The 23,967-nt window shown below is 36.5% G+C and overlaps 1 protein-coding gene across 1 annotated transcript in view; it reads right to left on the reverse strand.

The window, feature by feature from the left end:
* TAF4 (TATA-box binding protein associated factor 4) overlaps nucleotides 1-15,473 on the reverse strand; it is a 153,219-nt gene extending 137,746 nt beyond the window's left edge. Inside the window, exons 1-2 of the mRNA XM_074288751.1 lie at nucleotides 15,108-15,473; nucleotides 13,338-14,471 (exon numbers count right to left, since the gene is read on the reverse strand). Coding sequence (XP_074144852.1) covers nucleotides 13,338-14,471; nucleotides 15,108-15,411 — 1,438 coding nt within the window. The 5' untranslated portion in view covers nucleotides 15,412-15,473. The remainder of the gene's footprint in view (nucleotides 1-13,337; nucleotides 14,472-15,107) is intronic.
* Between the last annotated feature and the right edge of the window lie 8,494 nt (nucleotides 15,474-23,967).

Consider the following 23,967-nt stretch of genomic DNA (forward strand, 5'->3'; position numbering starts at 1 on the left):
ATAACTGATATCAGATTGCTCACTGTTTTGGGGAAGATGTAAGGGAGGGAAGAAAACTTGGAACTTAAAATCTTACAAAAATGAACATTCAAAAATAATTTTACATATAACTGGAAAAGTAAAATATTACTGAGAAAAAAATAACATCTATGCTGTATTGCCTTTTTTTTTTTTTTTAATTTGTTAAACACTTCCCAATTACATTTTAATCTGTTCTGGTCACAATTAGGAGTTTTGTGGGCCTGTGGCCAGCAAGTTTGACACTTCTAGTGTATATTTTGGAGTGGAAACAGACCTTATAAGTCATATAGTTCAATGTTTCCAAAAACAAAGGGAGTAAGAATTTATATAGAACCTACTAAGTGCCAGGCACTATACTAATTAAGCACTTTGCAAATATCTCATTTGATCCTCACAATAGTCCTGCCATGTAGATGCCATTATTATCCATATTGGACAGTTGAGAAAGCTGAGGCAGAACTCTTTTAAGTTCAGTTCTATAATGTCTATTGTTTTACTCTCAGCACTGAAGAAGGGGTCTCAGCAGCTAAAGGACAAGGACTAGGAATAGAGGTAGGATGAAAAAGCAGAACATAAAAAAAGGACTTAAAGGAAGAAAAAAAGAGAGTCAGTTTTAGTCTTTTTTAAGAAATAATGAATTTGGTGGTAATATTTTGTAGACCAGTAAAAATTTGCTAAGAATGTACAACAGTTAGTAAAAACACTAAAGAACATTGATGGCATTGGAGTGTAGAAAGATCCAAAAGACCATGTTCAAAGGACTTGCCCACTCAACTGGAAAAGTCATTTACCCTCAGGGAACCTATTTCTTCATCCATAAAGTAAGAATGCTAATATTTCAACTACCAATATCAGCTGAGGACTCAGAAGACTGTTCAAAACTGACAATTGCTATACCCTTGTGAGCTTCAAAAAGCCACTTGGACCTCAGTTTCTTCACATGTAAAATGGGACGGATTGGTCCAGATGGTTCTGAAGTCCCCTACATAGCTCTAGACAAAAGAATATAAAAGTCTGGTATTGGGAAAGTGCTTTGTAAAATGTAAAATATTATAAAATATGAGTTGCTATTGTTATATAGTTTAACAACTACCTGAAGATTAAATTTCTTCTTCAACATTTCCAACAGCAGTCATCTGTATAGTGTCTGAAGACCTCTAGTGGTGAAGGATTCATGCCTTTCCAAGGCAATCCATTCTACTTTTAGAAATCTCTAATTATTGGGAAGGTTTTTCCTATATTGAGCCAAAATATGCTTTCCTATAACTTCTATCCACTTATTCAAGTTCTGCTTTTGAGCCAAACAAGTATAATCCATCTTCATATAATACTTCAGATATTCAAAAGCATCAATCATTCTCTCTCTCTCTCTCTCTCTCTCTCTCTCTCTCTCTCTCTCTCTCTCTCTCTCTCTCTCTCTCTCTCTCTCTCTCTCTCTCTAACAGAAACAGTCATAGGACCTTAAATTAGTTCCTAACTTCTTATCCAGGAGAAGGTAATCAGTATTAAAAAAGTTCAAATAATAATCAAAAAGTGAAATGGTATGTCTTAGAAAGTAGATAGTAGGATTACCTTTACCTAAAATATTTTAAGCAAAGATTAGATAACCATTTCTTATGCATACTACAGGAAGTCCCTTACAGGATTCTTAAACGGAAAAAACTGGTTTCCTCCAACTCTGAAATTTATCAATAAATGAAAATCAAAATTTATTTTTTTTAATAAAATATATTTAATGAAGGAAGGGTTGGAAAAATATAATACCTAAGTACAGGATGAAAGAGGTATGGCTAAAAAAATTTGTATTTAAAAAAAATAACCAGGTAAACAAATTGACAAAAATGGAAAAAGTGTTGGAGGGACTGCAGAAAGACAAGAGCTGTTGATGGAGTTATAAAATGGCCCAACCATTCTGAGAAAAAATAATTTGAAATTATGCTTTTTTAAAAAAGCAACTAAAATTATCCTGTGATCCAGAGATTCCACTGCTAAACATGTAACTCCCACAGGAATCAAACTCAGAGGGGAAAAAAGGTCCCATGTATAACAAAAAAATTATTGCAGAATTTTTTGTAATAGCAGAGAACTACAAACAAAATAGATACCCATCAACTGGGGAATAGCTAAACAAACTATAGTACATTAATGTAAATAGATTATTATTACACTGTAAAAAATGATTAATATAAAGAATTCAGAGAATGGGATAACACCCTTAACTGATAGAGTGATGAAGCAAAGCTAAATAAACAATATACAATACTTTTACAATGTAATCAGAAAAAAAGAACAGTGAAGCAAAACTAAGTATTATGTAATTGTAATGATCAAATTTGGGTCCTGAGAAGAACTAAAAAAAAAAAAAAAAAAAAAAAAATTTCTCCCTCTCTTCATTTCATGGGATAGAAAATATGGTTATAGAATGTTACATATACTGTCACATCCTATTGTATTGGTTGATTTTGCTGACTTTTTTTCTTATTTGATCTTTTTAACAAAAAAAATTCAATGTAATAGAATACTATTATAAGAAATGATTTAGTAAGATTTCACAAAGTGGAAAAACTTACATGAACTGATGAAAAGTAAAGTGAGAAGAACAATGTACACAGTAACAGCAACACTGAACCATAATCAACTATGAATAATTTAACAATTCTCAGCAATATAATGATCCAAGACAATTCCAAGGACTTATGACAAAAAATACTATCCACATCCAGAAAAAAGAACCAAGTCCGAATGCAGATCCAAAGAGATTATTTCCTTTTTTTTTTTTTTTTTTGGGGGGGGTGTCTTGTTTCTACTTTGACAATACATCTAATATGGAAATATTTTGCATGATTCAACATATATCACTTATATCAAATTGCTTACCATCTTAAAAAGAGGAGAGAAGAAAGACAGGGAGAAAATTTGGACTACAAAAATTTTTCAAATGGATACTAAAAATCATCTTTACATGTAATTGGAAAAAATAAAATACTATTTCAAAAACAATTTTAATTGTTATAGGAGCAGAGAAAAATTCAAAAATAAATGAAATTTTAAAACAGAAGCCACCAATAAAAATGTTAAGAAAAAGAGCTTGTTATATTGCAATGTAAATAAAATGTTAACAATGTGCCAAAGTAACAAAAAATAAAGTAAAATAAAATCAACCAGAGAATGTTTTTTCCCACAAAAATCAGAAGTCACAAGTCATATGGAACACTGAATTCAGATAAAGTAAATAGAAATTGTTTAATTCTTTATACTGTTATCCTCAGCACCTAGAACAAGTGCTGGCCCATTGCAGGTGTTCAATAATTCATTAATTGATTGATTGATTAAGCATAGCAAGAAAGAATGGACCAGGGTTAAAAAGGGCTTGAAATTATTTTATACGCAGATAACTTGGTGATGTTTGACCTAAGAAAAAAAGATTTGGGGAAAGGGGAAAACAAGATAGTTATCTTCAAGTACTTGAAGAACTGTCACGTATAAGAGGAACTACATTTGTTTTACTTGATCCCAGGGGACAAATAATGGGAAAAAATTTCAACTCCATATAAAGAAATTCTTTGTAACAATCGGAGCTGTCCAAAATCAGAATGAGCCTACCTTTGGAACTCTTAGAGAAAAGGCTGGATGACTACTTAGTCAGGACTACTTATAATAATAAAGGGACTTCCTATACACAATGAACAAAATGACCTTTGTGGTCTGTCCCAATTATAAGATCCTATAGATTTATGATGCCATGGTTATTTTTACTTTGTCTAGTAAGAATCACTGAAAGACATTCCCTTAAAAACTATAATTCTTTTTCTGAACCAGATGCATGATTTCATTTGTTGGGGAATTCCTGGAATAGAAATTTACTCTACTAGCACAGATTGGCAATTCATCTATAAAGACAGAGTTGCCTGGGGTAACTGAATGGCTAAATGACATAGCTACTATCATACAATTAGAATGATGATGATGAAGATGATGATGAGGAAGACGCAACAACAATGATGACAAACATTTACATGATGATTTAAGCTTGGCAAAGCAATTTACCTGTAATCTCTTTTGGTCCTCCTAAAAATCTGGAAAGGTAATATTATTACCACTATTTTGCAGATGAAGAAACTGAGACTGAGTTAAATGATTTGCCCATGGTCACATACCTAAATGTTTGCAACAGTATCTGAAGTCAGATTTTTCTAACAGCAAAGTTTTATTGCCTTTATTATGCTGTCAAAAACCACACACACACATACAACTACATATTCAAATCAAGTTCAAAAGTCCTACTTGTAACGGATTTCAATTTTCCTAGTTGAATCTTATTTGGACTTCATAAACAATTTCTTTGGAATTTCAAATTGCTATAAACTAAATATACTAAAAATCAAAAAACAAACAGGGGGCAGCTGGGTAGTATAGTGGATAAAGCATGAGTTCTAAAGTCAAATGAGTTCAAATCTGGACTAAAGACACTTAATATTTACTAGCTGTGTGATCCTGGACAAATCACTTAGCCTCAATTGCCTAGCCAAAAAGCAAGCAAACAAACCAAAAAACCCAATCACCACCACCACCAAAAAAAAAAACACACAAAAAACTCCCCACAAATTAGTGGTCATGAAAATAAATCAACTACTAAATTAAAATATGTTCTACATACTAGATTCTGAATTCAAGTCTCTATCATGTATTTATATTTTAATAAATATTAATAACATTCTAATATTTAACACATTCAAAACGTAAGTTCTGTGTCTTTTTCTCTATAAAGGACATGGGCTCTATTTGAATAAATGTACAAATATGTATAACACATATACTTTGATTCATTGTCTTGGGATTTTTTAAAAAGTTCAAGTTCCCAACTTGGCATCTGCTTTACCACTACAAAATTTAATGTATTTAGGACAAGAGAATCATATGGTAGCTGAATATGGTGGATATGGTCGGGATTTAAGAGATCACCTAGTTGAATCACCTTGTTTTTAATGAAGAAACTAAAACCCAGGGAGCTGAAATGACTTGTCCAATCTTCAATCATGAAGTGGTAGAGCCACCCAGAGCTGCTGGCTCCAAATTAAGCACTATGAAATTATAAGTCCATATTATCATTTTTGCCAACCAAAATGACAAATGGTCAAGGGAAGTGGATGGGGAAGAGATTTAGAAATCATTTTCAAAATAACAATATAGTGTAATTTGTACATAAAGTTCAGAATTTGCTTTGAAATAATAACATAAGGTGACCAATAATAAAGCAGTTACCAATGTCAATATGCTTTCATATGAAAAGCATTTTAGAAGTATATACACCTCATATGATCTGAAATTAATGTTTCGAAATTAGACCATGGTATCCCAGAAGATTAGATTTCTATCAGAAGACTTGGGTTCAAATCTCAGCTCAATTTACTAAATCTCAGTTTATCTGTAAAATAGTGAAAACAATACTTGTCCACCCTTCCTCACAAAGTTGTTACAGAAATATATATGACACTAATTTGTTAATGGCAAAGAACTATGCAAATATAAGATAATATTAGATATATCTTATCAATATTCAGGAATCTATGAGCAATGACTTCCTATATAACTAATATAAAACCAAGAACAATAAATTACTCAACAAAATGTTAAAATTCTGCCTAAACTAAACAGTAGTAAATATTCAAGTATGAAGTGTGATCTAAAAATGAACTATTTCCCACTTCAATTCACAATAATATCTATGGAATTAAAATAATTTCCATTTTCACAGTAACATATTTCTCAAAGTTTTTTCATAATAATTCATTTGATTCTCACAAAAACTCTGAGATAGGAAAAAAATATATATTGTCATCAGATTCCTTTTATCTGATGAGGAAGCAGGCTAAAAAGGGTTAAATGATTTGCTCAAGACCATGAAGGCAGAAGTTGGGCTAGAACATAAATTTCCTGGCTTCAAGTCCAACTTTTTTTGGAAGGGGGCATTCTACAGTACTATTTAAAAATAGTTTAAGTTCCTTAATAATTAAATGATCTTTCCAGTGCTTTCAATTTATTCTTATTGGGCTCTTATTTAGGATTTTAGTGTGGTGAACACTAAACCAAGACTCAGAAGATTGTCTCAATTCTTCCATTTACTAGCTACACAGTCTTAATTAAGCAAATCATTTTTCCTTTTCTGAGCCTCAGTTTCCTGATCTATAAAACAACATGGCTAAAAAAGATGAAAGATTTCTTACACTCCAAAATGTTATAATCCAGGATGGGTTTTTTGGCTTTTTGTCCTAGTAAGAACAAAATATGGGGGAAAAAAAAAGTCTAATATAATATGTCAGTACTTTCTTTCCCAGTCACTATATTTGAATAATAAAATGACAGAGTAATCATTCATACATGCAAAATAAGAACAAAAGGAAGGACTTATTTAGGTTAGAAGCCCACTACCACCCATTTGGATTTCAAAAGAGGAAACCACCCACTTTTCTCATCATCTATGTTTTTCTAATTTGAAAGAATGCTCAGAATGGAAAAGCAAAACCACGGCTTTAAAATGCAGGATAAAGGATAGAACAACAAAATATTATTTACTCTCATCTATCATTCCATAAAATATGTACCATATTTCAAGTGTACAATGTTTTTAATAAATTTAAGATTTCTAATCTGCACAATGATTAGAAGCATAAAAAATAATATCTGCAAACACAGGAATGGTTATGCTTTTAATGATAATGAATATTAGTCAATCACAAAAGATATTAAAGTCTATACAAGTTAATGATATTAGTTATGAGAATTTCTTCTTCACTCAATGACAAGTTTTATATCTCTTTACCTTTGAGAGTCAAAATCAGGGAAATGTAGAAACCAAAATTTTAAATTCAAAAAATATACAATATTAGACAATGTTTTAACTTCCAATTTCAATTTTGCTGTATCTTACCTACATTGAAGTGATTTTAAAGATTAATGATTATTGAGTAAATATGTTTTAAAATAACTGTTTTAGATGGTGCAGTGAATAGAACTCCAGCCCTTAAGTCAAGAGACACTGTGTAACCCTGGGTAAGTTATTTAACCCCAACTGCCTAGGCAAAATAAAATAAAATAACTGTCATATGTGTGTTTATTTATTGATGATTGGGAGGAAAAAATCTGAAGTTCATTTTATTACAAACAAAATTATTTTTTTTAAAGGTAACTCAAGAATTACAAGGTTCTAATTGCATGAGTCTCCTTTCTTTTATTAATTTAATAAATTTATTACTATAGGCCTGGTTAAATAAATTACTTCTATATATATGAAAGGACACCAGCTTCCAATGTTATATTATCTCAAGAAACAAGCTTTGAAGGCAAGAGCGCTAACCTCCAAGGAAACCAGGTCCTAGGCTTTAAGGGGAAAAAAAAAAAGGTATCATTAAGACTCCTGGGTATCATTTCAATAAAAGAATAGTAAAACTTTTAAGAAATTTGCAAAGTCAGACACAGCAAAGCACACATGCATGCACACATATACAATTTTATCTGGATCCCTTTAAAGCATCACCTTAAAAGGTTCAACATTTTTAAAATAGTTAACTACATTTCCCTAACTTCACAAAACTATTTCTAAAAGCACTTGCTTTATTCAACTTTTTATTTTATATGAGGTTAAATGTATATATTGAAATGGTTTGTGTAGAATACGCCAAGAATCAACTTTCACTGAATAAGGAACAAGATGAATACAGGTCTTTTCCTCTCTAGACCACAGATGTGAGCTGTGACTCCTGTACTGATCAAAACCAAACTAACAGGTAGATATTCAACAGTTGATGTTTTGGTAGCCTTTACTGTCCACATTCAATTGTCATGCTAGTCTTAGAATAGTGTGGTCAGGTAGTCTTAAGCATCATTTGAGGAGATGAGCACAAACTCTACTGCATGCTTGTGAACAAGAAGTTTAACTTCTTAGCACCTCAGTTTCTCTGTAAACAGGAGTAACATTTTCATACTCAGGTTCCTTAAAGATTTGTCCTAAAGACTGACTAATAAACAATGTATACTTATTTTTATTCATCCCTTGGCAAATATGAAGTACTTTTAAAAGTTTCTTCTTATAACTCAGATAAACCTCTTATAAACCACAGCAACATAGGTCTTATGCATTCAATAATTTACTATTCGTAACTACTGACATTGTTATAAGGTACTTTCAGGTTTTCAAAGCTCTTTATATACATAGTATCATCTGATCCTCACAACAACCCTGTGAGGTAGGTTGTATTTTCCCCATTTTACAAATGAGGAAACTGAGGCTCTGAGAGGTTAAGTGGCTTGCCCATGATCACATAGCTATATCAGAGGCAGGATTCAGACCCAGGTCTCCTGCTCCCAGGTCCATCTTTCTTTCCACTATTCTTTGCTGCCTCTACAGTAATCTCCTCAGGATGAAATGAAGCCATGATTGCTGATTGTTGCCAAAACATGATGGATTCCCCAGTTCCAGAAAATACCAAACTAGGTATTTATAAATCCCATACCCCTTTCCCAATCAACTTTAATAAAATATAACAATAATAATAACAGCAATAATAATAAGTCAGTAAAGAAGCCAAGAACATACTACAGCAAAGAATGAGCTCCCTGCTCACTCTTAAATATAGTTCTTCCCAAAGAGAAGGGTAAGTTGGACCAGGAATACTTGGGGAAGCTACTTGTGTTCTATGCTAAGTAGAGCTGTCCAGTGCTGTCCATGTGCCTTCTCCCCAAAAGTATCTTTTTTTCTTTTCAAATTTCACTGTTACCTAGCATCAAGAGGAAAAACTTGGTTAAAGCCTTAGGCCTAAAATTAGACCCACCAACTCATTATATCTGAAGACAGACTTATATATGCATGTCACATAGTCTCTTCCTAATCTACAATTCTGTAATCAGGATAGTACTAACCTGGAAGCCTGTGCCCCAAAATTTTGGCAACCTACTAAAGAAGGTGAAAGATTCTATAATATGCCAGAAATCACATTATGTTCTGAATTATTTCACTATTAAACTGTCTTAAGGACCTGCTGCAGTTTTATAAAAGTATTTTTTGAGGCAATAAACAATTTATGGGATTGAATGGAAATAACAAATAATACCTTTCACATATACAATACCTTTCATCCAAGAGTTTCAAAACCCTTAACAAAATAGGTATTAATCCCATTTTACAGTTGTAGAAACTGAGGTATCAAGTAATGTTTCAAGATCAAGATCACATGGCAAGTCATCTATAGCAAATAAGGAAACAGTATAGTAACCCTTACTCTCAAACTTATCTCTGAATTCCAAGATTTTGTTTAAAATTTACAAGAAGAAACAGTAAGGTCCTTGGCTGTCTGTGCTTTACAAAAATCAAAGGGTTACCACAGAACAGATTCCAAAGATCTTTTTTTTTGTGAATGAAGGAAGAAGAAGGCGGGAGAGGAGAGACCACCCACTATGGATGGATGCCACTATTTAAGGCACCTGAACTTTTGAACACTCTGATCTTGGAAGCATTCATTTTTAAGTATCAAGTGTCATACAAAAGTTGATAGGTAAAATCTATCAAATTAATCATTTAGAAATTTAGAAATCATTTAGAAAAATTTAGAAATTGGTCTTAGACTGAAAATTTATTATTGGCAAGCCCTTTAAAGCAACAGAAAAGTCAACTCGACTAAAGTAGTATAAATGGAACGACATAAAAAAAAAACCTATTATATTAAGTGGATAACATTAAGAAAATTTTTAAAAATCTTTTTTAAGTAGTCATTTTAGAAATGTCTTCTTTATATGCTAATTATCCCATCACCTTCAACTTTACAAAAATAACAATCTTAATATCCCTTTTTCATTACAAATTTTTATAAAATTGTTAATATCAAAGCACACTTTTCAGTGTATCTGGGACAAATTCTATTTCTTACTAGCAAATTTTTAAAGTGTTTTTCCCCAGGTTATTCCTACAAGAAGGTAGCTTTTCAAGAGTACACATCCTATTACAGTAATATGAATATTCAAATATGAAGTTTAACTCTTTAAGAACCTCATTTACAAAAATCCTAATCAGCAAAGTAAGAATTCTGTGCAAGAGTGTGTTGCATAATTACATATTAAACATTTATATTATTATCCTTTCTAGTTTCTAACTACATAAAAGTGACTGAAGAATGAATATAGGTTTTAAGATGGAACTCAAATTTTGCATAGATGGATTTTTAACTGATACTTACACAAAGCTTTACAAACCTCTCTTCTCCCAAAATATAGATGTATAACACTTGTATCACTAAAATATTAAAGTGTCAATTTCCTATTTGCCAAGTATACCCAGATGATCAATTTCTTCAGACTATGACTACCTACCACCTAAGTAATATAATGAAAGAAAACATTACAAAATAAATCATTAATTCATATTAAAAAGTATGAAATTCAATTTGGAAAAAAATGATGCCAATTCATAAGCATCCTTAAGTATATTTTCTGAAAATTTAATTACAGGGCATAAGTGGTATTTTCAGAAATGTGTAATTTTGATTTATCAGACTAAAATGTATTGCTTAAATCAAAACAACTGTTATTTTAAAAGAAAAAAGAATAGTTTTAACTAACCCTACTTTGCTTTACTTCTTTGGACACAAAAAGAAAAAAAAAAAAAAAAAAAAGGTTAAGTTCACGAAGTTCATACTGGTTTGTGGAGGTCTATTTCTTTACTAAAAAAAGAAGGTGGCATACTTTATGGATATATTTGACAATGTATCTAAGATAATTATGATAAAAATCAAGAAAATGACATGTGTTATCTTAGAATCAAGCTCACAGTGTTTGTCACTCATATCAGACTTAAGATTATTTTCTGATGCAAAATATTAGAAATATTGCAAAAACTCTAAGAATTAAAATATTCTTTTTTTTCCCCCAAGATTTAACAAATAATGTTATCTAGCTGTCAAATCCGCACAAGCAAATTTGGGCTTAATACTAAAACTAAATCATAAACATCACTCTCAAAACCACTAATAAAAGAATTGTAAAAGGGCATGCCCTTCTCTAATCACTTTTTTCTTCCCAATAGCAAAACATTCATTGGAATGAAAGAGGAAATTCTCACTAAAAGTGATTCAATTAGTTCCATATTTCCAAAGAGTTGATTCAAATACTTAATAATATATATAAAAACGAGTATACTATATAGTCAAAAGACAGGGCTACTTTCCCTCCCAAAGTCTAGATTTTAGTTTTAATAAGGTAATTTATAATCAGCAATGTTTCTAATTATAACCTTAGTTTTTCTTTTAAAATAAGTCTCACTTTTAAAATGTGACATATTCAGCAGGAAATTATAATCTGATAGATACAGTAACTATGAGTTTCTTAATAAATGGACCTCAATTAAACTACTTTAAGACTACTATCTCTACTAGAGATATTAGAAATATCTTCCAGTCATCTGAAGTATCTTTTTGGTCAAACAAGGACAATATCAACTTTAATTAAGGCACTAAACTACAAATCAAAGGAAAAGGACTTTATTATATAGGAAAGGGCAGACCTTTTGTGTGGCAATCTTTTAGGGGGAAAAAAGCTATGACAAACTTTACAAATTACCTTATGTAGCATGGATTAAGATTAAACAAATACATACCTGCAATTAGATAAGTAGGGAGAAAAATTCTGGCTAATTACTCTGGAACACTCCCAAATGCCTATTGTAATCACCAGCACAAAATGTCAATACCCTTTCTTTGGGGTTTTTAATTAAGCCTAAACTAAGTGCAAAGAAGGAAAAAAAGTTTTTGGATAGCTTTGGAACTACCCCCAGTATGTCACCAATTTAAAAACAAAAAAAAAAAAAAAAACTGTTTGAAGTTTTACACTAGTTCTTAACCCTTAAATGTTTAGACAGGAAAATCTTTCAGTTCATTGATAAAGAAATTGTTTTGAAGCAGCCACTCATTATTTTTAGAAAATACTATGGGACATGTAAAGTACCAAATTTTCATGACTGATTTTACTACTACTACACATACAATGACTACATACTAAGGGATTAACTTTAAGGAGAAATATTTTTAACTCATAAAATATCTATTTACATTAAACTAAAAAATACTACTAATCAAAAACAGGAAATATTTCGAGTAAGGTATTTTGTATGCCTAAATGTTCTGAAAAAATACCAAAATATTCTATACTATTCACAATATTTTTCTGACTTTTAAGAACTTTTAAATAATATAGCAGAATCGACAATCAGAAAGAAACTGGTAAGACTACTACATATATTAGCATTTTTGAAATAAAAACATCCTTCTATAAATATACTGGACAGTAATTTCATAATATATTACTTTTACTACACTAAGATCCACTGAAATGAATAGCATATGCACACCATTGATTTCATTAGGTAGTAATAGTAAAATTTAATTAGGTGTTCTTTGTGTAGTAACAATACTGCACTGAAAAGTACTATAAATACTGGGAAAATACTTAAAATACAGTTTGAAGATTGGGATGTTAGCCATAAATGATGTGATCTTTCTAAGTTCATTTTTATGTTCACTTAAAAACTGTAATACAGTTCTGAGTAGTTTTTAAAAGTAGAACCTGAAAAGAGTAAAAGCTTTCAAAGACTTAATTAAGCAGTCCTGAAAATAGGGGGTGTGTCATTCTATTTTTCTGTCACCTTTAGAAATCAGATCCCCCTATCATAGGAACTCACATCACTTGTTGATAAAAACAAAAATTATATATGATGAGATAAGAACACATTATACCTGACTGCAGAAACTACTAATACCTCTATACCTCTAGAACTCTTCTCTTTTTTTAAAATTTAAATCCAAGATTGTTTTAATGTACATTTGCATAGTGAAGTGATTTATCTCCTGTGACATACCTGCTGCTACAGAGCTTTAGTCTGCTTTCTGTGGCAGCAGGGGCACACAGGGACAGAGGTTAAGCAGCATGTTTGATTTATTCACACAATCACAAAATTACTTTAAAATTCAAAGACACAATGAAGAAGATTAAATAGAAATATGTATCAGCAGAACACCATCATGTTATGGAGAGAAAAATCTCTCCCAAAAAAACACAGACTTAAAATGCAAATACAAAGAATTAAGCAGTAGAAAAGTCTTATAAGACAGGTCTACTTAGTATGCCCCAGTATCTGCAGCTTATTAAATTGGTAAAAAGGTTAAATGACCTTTCCATTTTAAATAAGAACAAGAACTTTCTATGACTTACAACTAAAGTCAAGTATTTGGATCATTTGCTTTTCATCACAATAAATACTTCAATGCTTTTCTTACCTGGGGGTAGTTGAAAATTTTGAATATTTGTAGGATTCTGAGGTGGTTGAGGCAGACGGGGTGCTAAAACTGTAGGAGTCAACGTTGCTCGGATACCACCTGTAGTAGCTGTTGGAGTCCTTGGCAGACTTTGTGCCACTGTATTGGCAGTGCCTTTAGCCATCCCTGTAGGGGTCCCAGGAGCTGGAGGAGGAGGTGGTATCCCACTAGGATTGGGGATGCCACCTTGCATAGTTTGCCCAATGATCATGTTACCCCCTGTAGTGGATTGGCCACTGGTTGTCAATGTTTGCTGTTGAGGCACTGCCTGCACTATAGTTTTAGGGGACTCTGATTTGATGACCTGTGTGGTGGCTGTGGATGGCATGCTGGAGCCAGGTTGGCTGTTCACAAGGGATGCTTGAAGGGAAACTCCAGAACCCACAGTAGCTACAGAAGCAGCAGCAGTAGCAGGCAAACTTCCCACACTGATAGTTGAATTGATCACAGTATTGCTCCCATTCTGGGTAGCTGCAGCAACAGAAGCTGCAGCAGGTCCTGCTGTGTGAATTGGTGGCCTTACTAGTGCCACGGTAGGTCCCGCACTTCCAATGCTGGAGGAGGAGATAACGGTGGGTGAGGAAGAAGAGGATACAGCAGTGCTAAGGAAAGAAGAAGTCTGGATGACAGTGTTAGAAGAAGCTGAAGGCAAAACAGCATTGACAGCATTTCCCTTCCCCAGCGGCAACACCACAGATCCTGGTCCGTTGTTGACTAGGGTGACAGCAGGTGCAGCAGCAGCAGCAGCAGCAGCCGGAGTCCCAGCAAAAGCAACAGCACTTCCTGAATGGTGAGAGTTCATCACGACGTTACTCCCATTCAAAGTTTGCACCGTGGTGGTGGTACCGATTTTGCCGTTTCTGGAGGACAAGGCGGTTGCCATGGTGCTGCTGATGACCACCGATTTGCCCTGACTGATGGCAGCAGCCCCTGGAGCAGCGGCAGCAGCAGCTTCGGATCCTGCTGTGGTGCTGCTAGTGCTGGTGCTGCTGCTGCTGCTGGTAGAGGTGGATGAGGAGGTTCCATCCAGCAGAGCTGAACCCTGGGACCTGGTCGTGTTGTGATTAATAACACCCCCTTGCACTCCTCCGGCCCCTGCAACAACAACAACAACAAGGAGGAGGAGAGAATAAAATAAAAAAGGGGGGGAGGGGAAGGGGGAGGAGGAGGTCTGGGGGCATTACTTCAGCCAAGACATGTTAACATTAACGGGAGACAAATTGGGGAATGGGAAAAATCGAGGGAGCAAAAGATCAGTTCTAGAGAGGTCTCCCTTCTGAACTGAGAGCTCTCCCAGTCCCCCGTTACTGAGACCCCCCACACCTGAGGTGTCAGACCCTTGTACTCGGGATGTCAGCTCCTCCAGACCCTATCCCTGTCCGCCCTCTGGGATGGCTGGACGACCCTGGGAAAGAGGGATCCCCCTTTCCTTCCCTCTACCCCACCAGGGTCCCCTCGCTGTAGCCAGGGAGGGGTCTTGGCCCCCCATCTCTTGCCCCTTTGCTTCCCTCTTCCCCGTGCACCCGCCCACAGAGGGTCCAGGGTTCCCCAAGGCCCGGGCACCCTTCTCACACCGGGTGCCCCCGGGAGGGTGTCAGGCCCCCCTCTGGGGAGGGGGGTCGGCAGGGCTGAGGGGGATCGGCCCTGGCTCCCCTCTCTCGCTCCCTCTTGGCTCCCTCTCCTCCGGCCGGGACCTGCCGCCCCCGCCGCCCCCCGCCGCCGCCGCTCTACCTGCTTTTGTGATCTCCTGGGCCAGTCCCATTTTGCTGCTCTCCGTCTGGACATTAGCACCGGCGGCGGCGGCGGCGGCGGCTCCTACTACTCCGGCTCCTCCAGGGCTGCCGCTCACAACATGGTTCCCCAGCCCCCCGGCGCCTCCGGCCCGGATCTCGGGCGTCCTGTGAGGGTGATGGTGGTGATGGGCCGTGCTGGCCGCCAGCTGAGACTCCAGAGAGCCCACCATGTCGCTCACCACTTTCTCGTCCACCTCGCTGTTGAAGAAAACCTCATCCAGCAGATCCGAACCCGCCGCCATCTTTTTTTACTCCGCCGCTTTGGCTAATAGCGACTGGGTGAGGAGGAGGGCTGTGTGGGGAAGGGAGGGGGGGGAGGGGGAGGGGAGCCGGGGACGGGGAGGGGAGGAGGGCCGCCAGGGAGGAGGGAGGCGGGGAGGTTCCTCCGCGGCCGCCGCGCAAGCGCGCCACGGCGGCGCGTCACCGCGGCCCCGGGATTCCAGCCCGTCCTGATTGGCTGCCCGGCGCGCTTAAAAGCGACGGCAAATGGCTGCTAGCGTTATTGAAGAGTGAAGAGGGGAAGCAGTCGGGCTACCGAAGGGCGGGGGGAGGGGAAAGAGTGTAGAAGGTGGGTGGGGAGGGAGGCGGCGACGACCTCGGCTATGGTGGCGGCTGGGGGGGAGGGGCGGATGCGGAGGCTTTGCCGCTGGCGGCAGCTATGGCTTGATACCCGGGGACCTGTGAAGACGGCCCCGGGACTTGACTACGGAGGGGTCGGAAAGAGTGCTGCAGCCGGGCCGGGCGGGGGAGGGAGAAGAGATGGGGCGGGGTGGGAAGATTTGGTGTGGGGCGGCGGCGGCGACAGGCGGTGGTTCGCTCTTTGTCTTTGCTTGCTCCAAAATGGCTGCGGGTTGAGTGTGGCTGGAGCGAACGAGGGGTGAAGGGCGCCACCGCCCCGCACCTGTGCCGTCGCCGCCGCTTGCCAGCTGCGTGTAACTGAGACACCCCCGCCCAGCCCGAGCTCAAGGAGGAGGGAGGAAAGGAAGGCGGGGGAGCGAAGACGGAGACGGAGATGGGGGGGATGGGGGACGAGGAGAACGGCGGTTGAGGCCGCACACCCCGAAGCCAACCGCCATTTCACCCCGCGCGCACGGCGCGGCTTCCCTCGTTTCTCCGCATCGCCACCCCGGGGCCCCTGCTTAGGTCGTTGTCGGGACGCCCTCCTGAATAAACTGGGCTGCGCTGTGGGAAGAAGCGTCTGGGGGAGGAGAGAAGAAAGTGGGGCGGGGGAGGCTGTGGGCTGCGCCTCGGCCTCGTCACTCGTGTCGGAAAAGGTTGTTATTAGGGAGGTTGCGGGGGGAGGGAGGAAGCAATGCCGCTTGCCCAGAGCGCCTCGGGGCTGCCGGCGTGGAGGCAAGAAGGGGTGTCTCTCCTCCACTCACGGGTGTTCTCGCCCCCCTTGGCGCTGCCGACTACTCCCCACCCCCTTCTCGTCACTGACCCCCACGGAGTCTGCAAACTACCCCCCCAACCCGCTCCTCCTCGCCCGCCCCCCAAATACACACACCCCTTTCCCTTCCTCGGAAGGGGAAACACCCTCTAGAGGTGGGGAAATTTGGGGGGAGGCGGGGGGAGTCCTTTTCGGAAGAGTCATCCCGGCTGCACCGCCTCCCGGCTTGTTTGTATGGGGCTCCCCCGAGCCGGGCTGAGGAGGAGCCTAATCCTGGAGCAGGTTGAAGGAAGGAGAAAAAGATGGGGAGTATGAAGGGATTGCATCCGAGCCTTCGCGACAGAGCCTTAGCGGCCCTGGGGAGATGTCTAGGCTCGGGATAGGCAAGAATGCCTTTTACCCCGTTCCAGGGGAAAGAGAGGGGGGCGAGGTCCTCCTCCCTCCCACCCCACCCCGGGAAAAGAGATGTTCTCGGCCAGCCGGGGGATCCCAATCCTATAATTGTCACCAGAGTTGCGCATCCTTGGGGGGGAGGGGGGAGGAAAAGGGGGGAGGGGAAAGATGCGGAATGAGGCTTTGAATGTGATTGCTCCCACGGCTGCAAAGGGAAATGAATGTACCTGACAGCGGAGCAGGCCAAACTTGAACTATCTTCGGGTTAACCTGATCGGAAGTGACATCTGAAAGAATTATAAAGCTTGACTACTCGATCCCCAGAGGGTTACTGTAGGTTGGTTTTAAGCCATTCTTTTTTCTTTTTTTTTTTTTAACTCATCTCGCATGAAGATTGTAAACATGAGTTTGTGAGCATTGTCCCAAATGTGTGCCTCCAGTGTTACCCATGCGGAAGAAATAATTCAAAGTGATTTCCTCACTTAAAAAACGCAGGTAATTACTGAGTACTCTAATCAGCTTACCAATTATATTATGGCATTTTACATACCAACTCACTTTTATATGTATTAAGTCATTTCATGGATAAAGAAAACCTTTTTAACCTTGGCTTGTCATTTCCCTCCACCATAAACCTGTGAACAAGCTGCTAAATAGAACGAGTTGTACTTTATTCCCTTACCTCTTGGTGGAGATTCGATTAGCAACCGGAAATGCAGGGGAGAAACTGGAGATGGAAAAATCAACTATAAAGTGAAAAATCTAATCTTAATCACCTTGATTATTCCTCTTTAAAAAAGAGGTCGGATTAAAACAAACTTCAAAAGCATCAGATTTTCTGTTGTATGTCTTAGAAGAATGACAAAGTAGCTTAGAGGGAAACAATGGTAATTACATGGTAACTTCTAGTTTTATTAGACTACAATAGGAGGAATGTGTCCTGCTTTGGGGGCTAAAGAGGGGCTGTGAGGAACCAAACTGTGTGGGTGGTAGTTTCTTTTTGTCTAAATATGGAAGGTCAAATAGTTGCTACACGGTTCCTGTTGAAGAACCTTAGTTTTTAAATGAATAGCTTTTAAAAGTTTGCTGTGCATTTGTTGTTCCTTGCTCAGTGTTACTGTAATATAGTTATTCTAGAACTAGAATTGTAAACGTTTTAATGCTTTGTTGGGAATGGAGAAGAGTTGGTTAAAATGTTATTTCCGTTTTTAAAAATGTGGCATTCTTTCCTCTCACCCCCCCAAAAACCCAAATACTTTATGTAGTATCATTGCTAAAACTGTTGTTTGTTATTTATCGTTGACAACTGTTTACAGTCTTATTTTGCTACCCTGAATGCATACACTTTTAAGTATAAAGTATGATTCTGTTCTAGATGTAGATATGTTACTGAATGTGATCACTTACAAAAAACGTCTATTTAAATTTTCAAACATCTTCAAGTATTCAGAGATTCTAGATAAATTCCCTATTCTCTTGCTGTTGTTCTGATTTATGTGTTTCATATAAATGTGTACTTATGTATGTATTTCAAAGTAAAATAAATCTAAATCTCCTAAAGACTTGTGTGTCTTTCTGCCTTTCCCTCTGCGTAGAGAGAGCCCAGGAGACCTTTCTTTTGTTGAATTGCTTATCCTTTAAAGTCCAACACCACCACCATCTACCTATGTAACCTATGTAACATTTTATTTCTGCATTTCACTAATATACTTGTGCAGTATTGTGTATTATGGACATTTTGTTTGGTTAGCTATAAACTCAATTGAGGCAAAAGTTTTCTATTTGAATTTTATCTACAATGCCTTTCTGGTGCACAGCACTGTGCTTTAACAAATGTGGATAAATTTGATTGTTAGGAATTGGAAATAGTTTTTAAAATGCCTATATAGTTGAGTTGTCACTAGTCCAGAGCTTTTGGAGGATTTATTTTTTAATATATATGATTTTTCCTGAGCTCTGCAGTGCGAAATTTAAAACAATTTTAAATTCCTTAACTTTTAAGTACCAGGAATGCTCAGTATTAAGATCCTGCCAAGATATAGCCCTGCCATGTGTATTAATTATGTCTAATAATTTTCATCTTTGTGATAAAATGGGAACTTGAGTACATCTTTATCCTTTCCTTCATTTTTCAATTAATAAAATTGATCAAATGGATCTTTATATAGTATTTAGTCCTAATTGATAGTGTTACTGTCAGGCTGTCTTTACCATGTTCCAAATGTGGTATCCCCAACTATGATAAGTGGTAGATAATACACATTTGAATATATTACCAAACAAAAAAATAATTGACATATAGGGGAAAAAATATTGGACTTAAAAGTTTGTACTCATAATCTTAATATATTCTAAGCACCTACTGGCTAGGCCCCAGAAAAGGTACTTATGGGGAGGATGAGGAAGGTATGAAAGTTATTTTGTTTTTAGAATAATTGGGAACATGGAGTTATTGTGATTGGACATTGTTAATGGAACTTGGTACTTTTTTTTTTTTTTTTTCAAGAAATGTATTCTAGATCAAGTTACTGCTGTTTGGAAATACCTACTTTTCTTTGGCGATGTGATCTCAAATCTAAATCTGTCTCAAGGAAAAAAAGAATACAAATATAAATTATGAATATATGTATGAAATATATCTAAATGTGTGATGTGGAAAATTATTTTTAAACAAATTGATGTATATATGAAAAGGTACAGTTATCAACCCAAAACAGTATTGTTTCTGGGTCTTTAACAATATTCCTAAATTTAATAAGGAAAAAAATCAGCTAAAACAAACAAATATAAAGGACTTCCATGAGCATCTATAAACATTTGGTGTCACTAAGTAATTATTGTTGGTGGTTCTTCGTTTTTGAAGAGGTCCAATGATAACTTGTGCTTGAATTGGATTTAAATGAAACAGAGTTGCACAAAGTGATCAGCCTCACCCTCTTTCTAGTCATATAAGTCCAGGGGCAAGACTAAAGTCAAGATGACTGGTGATGGTCCAGAACACAGTGAAAGAGATATTTTTGTGGCCATTGGAACAAATTGTTTTCATCTACCCATTCCACTGGGGGAAATCGTCACATGCTTGAAGTAGATGGCCCCCCTAATACACCAACAGGTTTGAGACCTGTCAATTATCCCCAATATGATATAGTCCTGTAGGGATGAGTGTGACTGCTGGACCAACACACTATGGCTTCTTGGTGAGAGTTGGATAAAGGATGAATGAGCAGCCTTGAAAAAGGCTTCACAAGCCCTCATAGCAAAGATACTAGTCCTTTCCCAAGACCCCATTAGGTAAGGTGGGGAAGAATATAATTTTTTTTTATCAATAAGGCAGCTATATTTTAGGATTTTACTACAGTAACTCAATTTACATGAAGACAAAACTAACAAACCAATAAATTAATTAAATATGAGAATGATTTTGCCTTTTAAAATAACAGGCTAAGCCTCCAGTACTTCCAGTTAGGTCAGCTTTCTAAACAACCTAATATGATGGCATTAGTATCTTATTCAAGAAACTAGTCAACTTTTAAAGATTTTTCTCTAATAATTCCACTGAACCTTGCCCTAATATACTTTACAAATAGAAATCAACCAATCACAATCCTGTCATTTCATAAAAACTGATTTATTTGCCCTTTGGTCTTATATTTCCCATTTTTGATTTTTAAAATATTATTGGCATTGACTTGGCTATCACATCAGTCACACTTTTTGGTTGCTAAGGATATGTAGTTCATCTGAGCCAGCTGATATGAACTCAAAGGCAATGAGATTGTACTCATTCTCTCCTTACATATTTAGATATCAATTTAGAACTGAGGCTCTAAAGAAGAGGTCATCCACTGCCAAGTCATCTTAATTTTTTTCAACTGGACTTGAATTACTCTGGAAAAGAGAGTAAAACTGATGATGACTTTATATAACTCTGCTTCACTTCATGAAGTGAAGATGCTACACACACACATGAAGATGCTACTCCATGTCATTGGTTGTCTGAAAACAAAAGATGAACAACAAAAATGGATATCAACTATTAGCCATTTTTTTCTGGATATTTTTTCCAACTACATGTAAAAATTTTTAACATTTTTTTAAATTTTGAGTTCCAAATGTTCTTCCTCCCATAAACAATTTGATATAGGTTTTATATATGTATGTGTGTATGTAAATATGCAAAAAAATTATATATTGATCATATTGTGAAAGAAAACAACCCCTAGAAAAAAAAATGAAGAAAAACTAGTATGCTTCAATATATATTCAGACTCCATCAGTTCTTACTCTGGAAGTGAATAGCATTTTTCATTGAGTCCTTTGAAATTCTCTTGGACCATGGTATTCCTGAGAATAGCATTAGCCATTTTTTGTCTCATTTTTTCCAGTTCAATGTCTTTTTCCTTGACAAAAGAAACTGAAACAAAATGAAAATTAAGAAATGCCTTCTTTCTGTTGCAGATATCAAACCATTCACTGAGAACAGTAGTCTTTTTTCTCTTTGATAATTACCTTTTTCTCAATAGTTTTTTTAAATCATTTTTGTCAATCTTTAACTTTCTAGACTTCTACTCATCTTGAACTTTACCACTTGACACCATTCCAATAATAACTTGCCAATTAATTAATTAATAGACACATTAAATGCTTACTATATGCCAGGCCCTGTGTTAAACAGTGGGGCTTAATAGTGATAATCATCATGATGATGATGATTATAATAGGAGAAACAAAATGTATAATTCAGCAAATCTAAAATAAGTTCAAATTGTATGAAACAACCTTAGAGAAATAGCACTAACAATTGGGAGATGTCTTCTGCAAAAGATAGCATTTGTGAGATCTTAAAACCAGGTATTTATATTTGGTTGATAAAATCCTGATGAACCTACATTGATTTCTTCAGACAGCATTCCTTTTTATTCTTTCCAATTGTTTGTCTTTGTGTTTTTAAATTTTCATTCTTGAGATCTTGCCTTGTCCTTACTTTCCTTATAGAATTTTATTTCAAGAGATCTTACCTTATGAATGAATCTTATGGTTGTTTTAAAATTTTGTTCTGTTGTACACAGCAATAAGATTATGTGATGATCAACTCACTTGGATGTGGATCTTTTCAACTATGAGATGATTTAGGCCAGTTCCTATAGACTTGTCTTGGAGAGAGGCATCTACATCCACAAAGAGGATTGTGGGACCTAAATGTGGATCACAGCATAGTATTTTCACCTTTTTTGTTATTATTTGCTTGCTTTTTATTTTCTTTCTCTTTTTTTCCTTTTAGATCTGATTTTTCTTGTGCAGCATGATAAATATAGAAATATATGTATAGAAGAATTACATATGTTTAAAATATATTGAATTACTTGCTGTCAAGAAGGAGGGTGGGGGGAAAGGAGGGAGAAAAATTTGGTGTACAAGATTTGCAAGGGTGAATGTTGAAAACTATCTGCATATATTTTGAAAATAGAAGGCTATTTTTTTTTAAACCCACAAAAAAATCTACTACTATGAAATCTAAGTGTATAAGGTGTATGATAGAAAAATTATATTCTGATTTTCCTCTTATCACAAACTCTTTGAAGGGGATGTTCCCTACATGATTCCTATCATTTCCACTGCAGCAACCAGTTCTTCCCTGTTAATAATATAAGTAGAATTTCTCTTGTACAGTGGTTCTCAAACATTTTTATTTTAGAACTTCTTTACACCCTTTTGGTGTCCAAAAGAGTTTTTATATGAGTTATATTTATTGATATTTACCATATTAGAAATTAAAATGCCTTAGTATAATTATGAAAATGGTTTTGATCCTCTGAAAACAACTCTCAGACTCCCAGGAGTCCTGAGATTACATTTTGAGAACCACTCTTCTATCTTTTGAAAAATGAAATTATTAAGACAAGTCAAGGTATAGTTAGATATGATTTTGACAGAAGAGCTAGAGGCAAAGTTGGTTTTTCAAGTCAGCAAGACTCTGGGTAAGTCACTTCAGTTTCATCAACTATAGAATAAGGATAATAGTATTTATCTCCTAGGGTTGTTGTAAGGATCAAATGAAATAGTATTCAATAAAAGCTGCTTAGCACAGTGTCTGACTCATAGTAAATGCAACAAATGCTTATTTCCTTCCCTTAATAAAGGTCCAAATAATTGAGATTTCTGATTATTTACTATATTGCTATGCCAGGTTTATCTTCCAAAATCACATCTATTCCTTTTTTTGCCTGAATGATCTATAGCAAAAGCAGGCCCTGGGAAGTTAATTTTTAAAATGCTGATGAAATAAGATAAATCCAGTTAATAGATTTTACATGACAGATAAGCTGAAGCTGAGAGTCAATGTGTTTGTAATATTTACAGTTGTCCAGACAATAAGGGTTCAAATAATGTCTCTGTCCCATACTGACTTTGTGATCCTAGGCAAAGTTATTTAACCTCTCAGTGGTTTTCTAATTTTCTAAGTCCTCCAGAAGGTACTGACATTTACATTGGTAATAGAAAGCTTCTTTCATCAACAAATTTGTAGAACTAGTCTCTACCTACTTAAGCAAAATTTAAATAAATAAGGGGACCAAATTTATAGTGGAAACATGAGTTTCTAGACATGAAGATGAAGTTGATAGTAATCACTCCCTTTTTCAATGGGTCTGGACCATAAATCATCAGTATTACTTGTTGGCACCTCTCCAGCTGACATCTCCCCTGTTGACACCTTTTGCTTCAAGGAAGACACAGAAGTATAAGAGGATCCAGGCAAACTTTTTTTAATTGTTAAGTGAGAGGTTACATATAAAACATAAACAGTTTTTGCATCTAGATAGGAAAAAAAATTAAAAGCATTAATGAATGATATTCCCCAGATGTGTGCTATCTCCCATAATTCTTTTTCCCTTCTATTTTTTTTTGTCCTCCCTACTTTAAAATATCTCATTGTACTCCCTAGTCTTTTATCTTTTAGTCTTCTTAGAATCATCCCTTTCCTTTATCAGTCATCTATTTCTTTTGGCTCTCCTCC

Source organism: Sminthopsis crassicaudata, chromosome 2 (assembly GCF_048593235.1).
Source record: "Sminthopsis crassicaudata isolate SCR6 chromosome 2, ASM4859323v1, whole genome shotgun sequence".
Taxonomy (NCBI): Eukaryota; Metazoa; Chordata; class Mammalia; order Dasyuromorphia; family Dasyuridae; genus Sminthopsis; species Sminthopsis crassicaudata.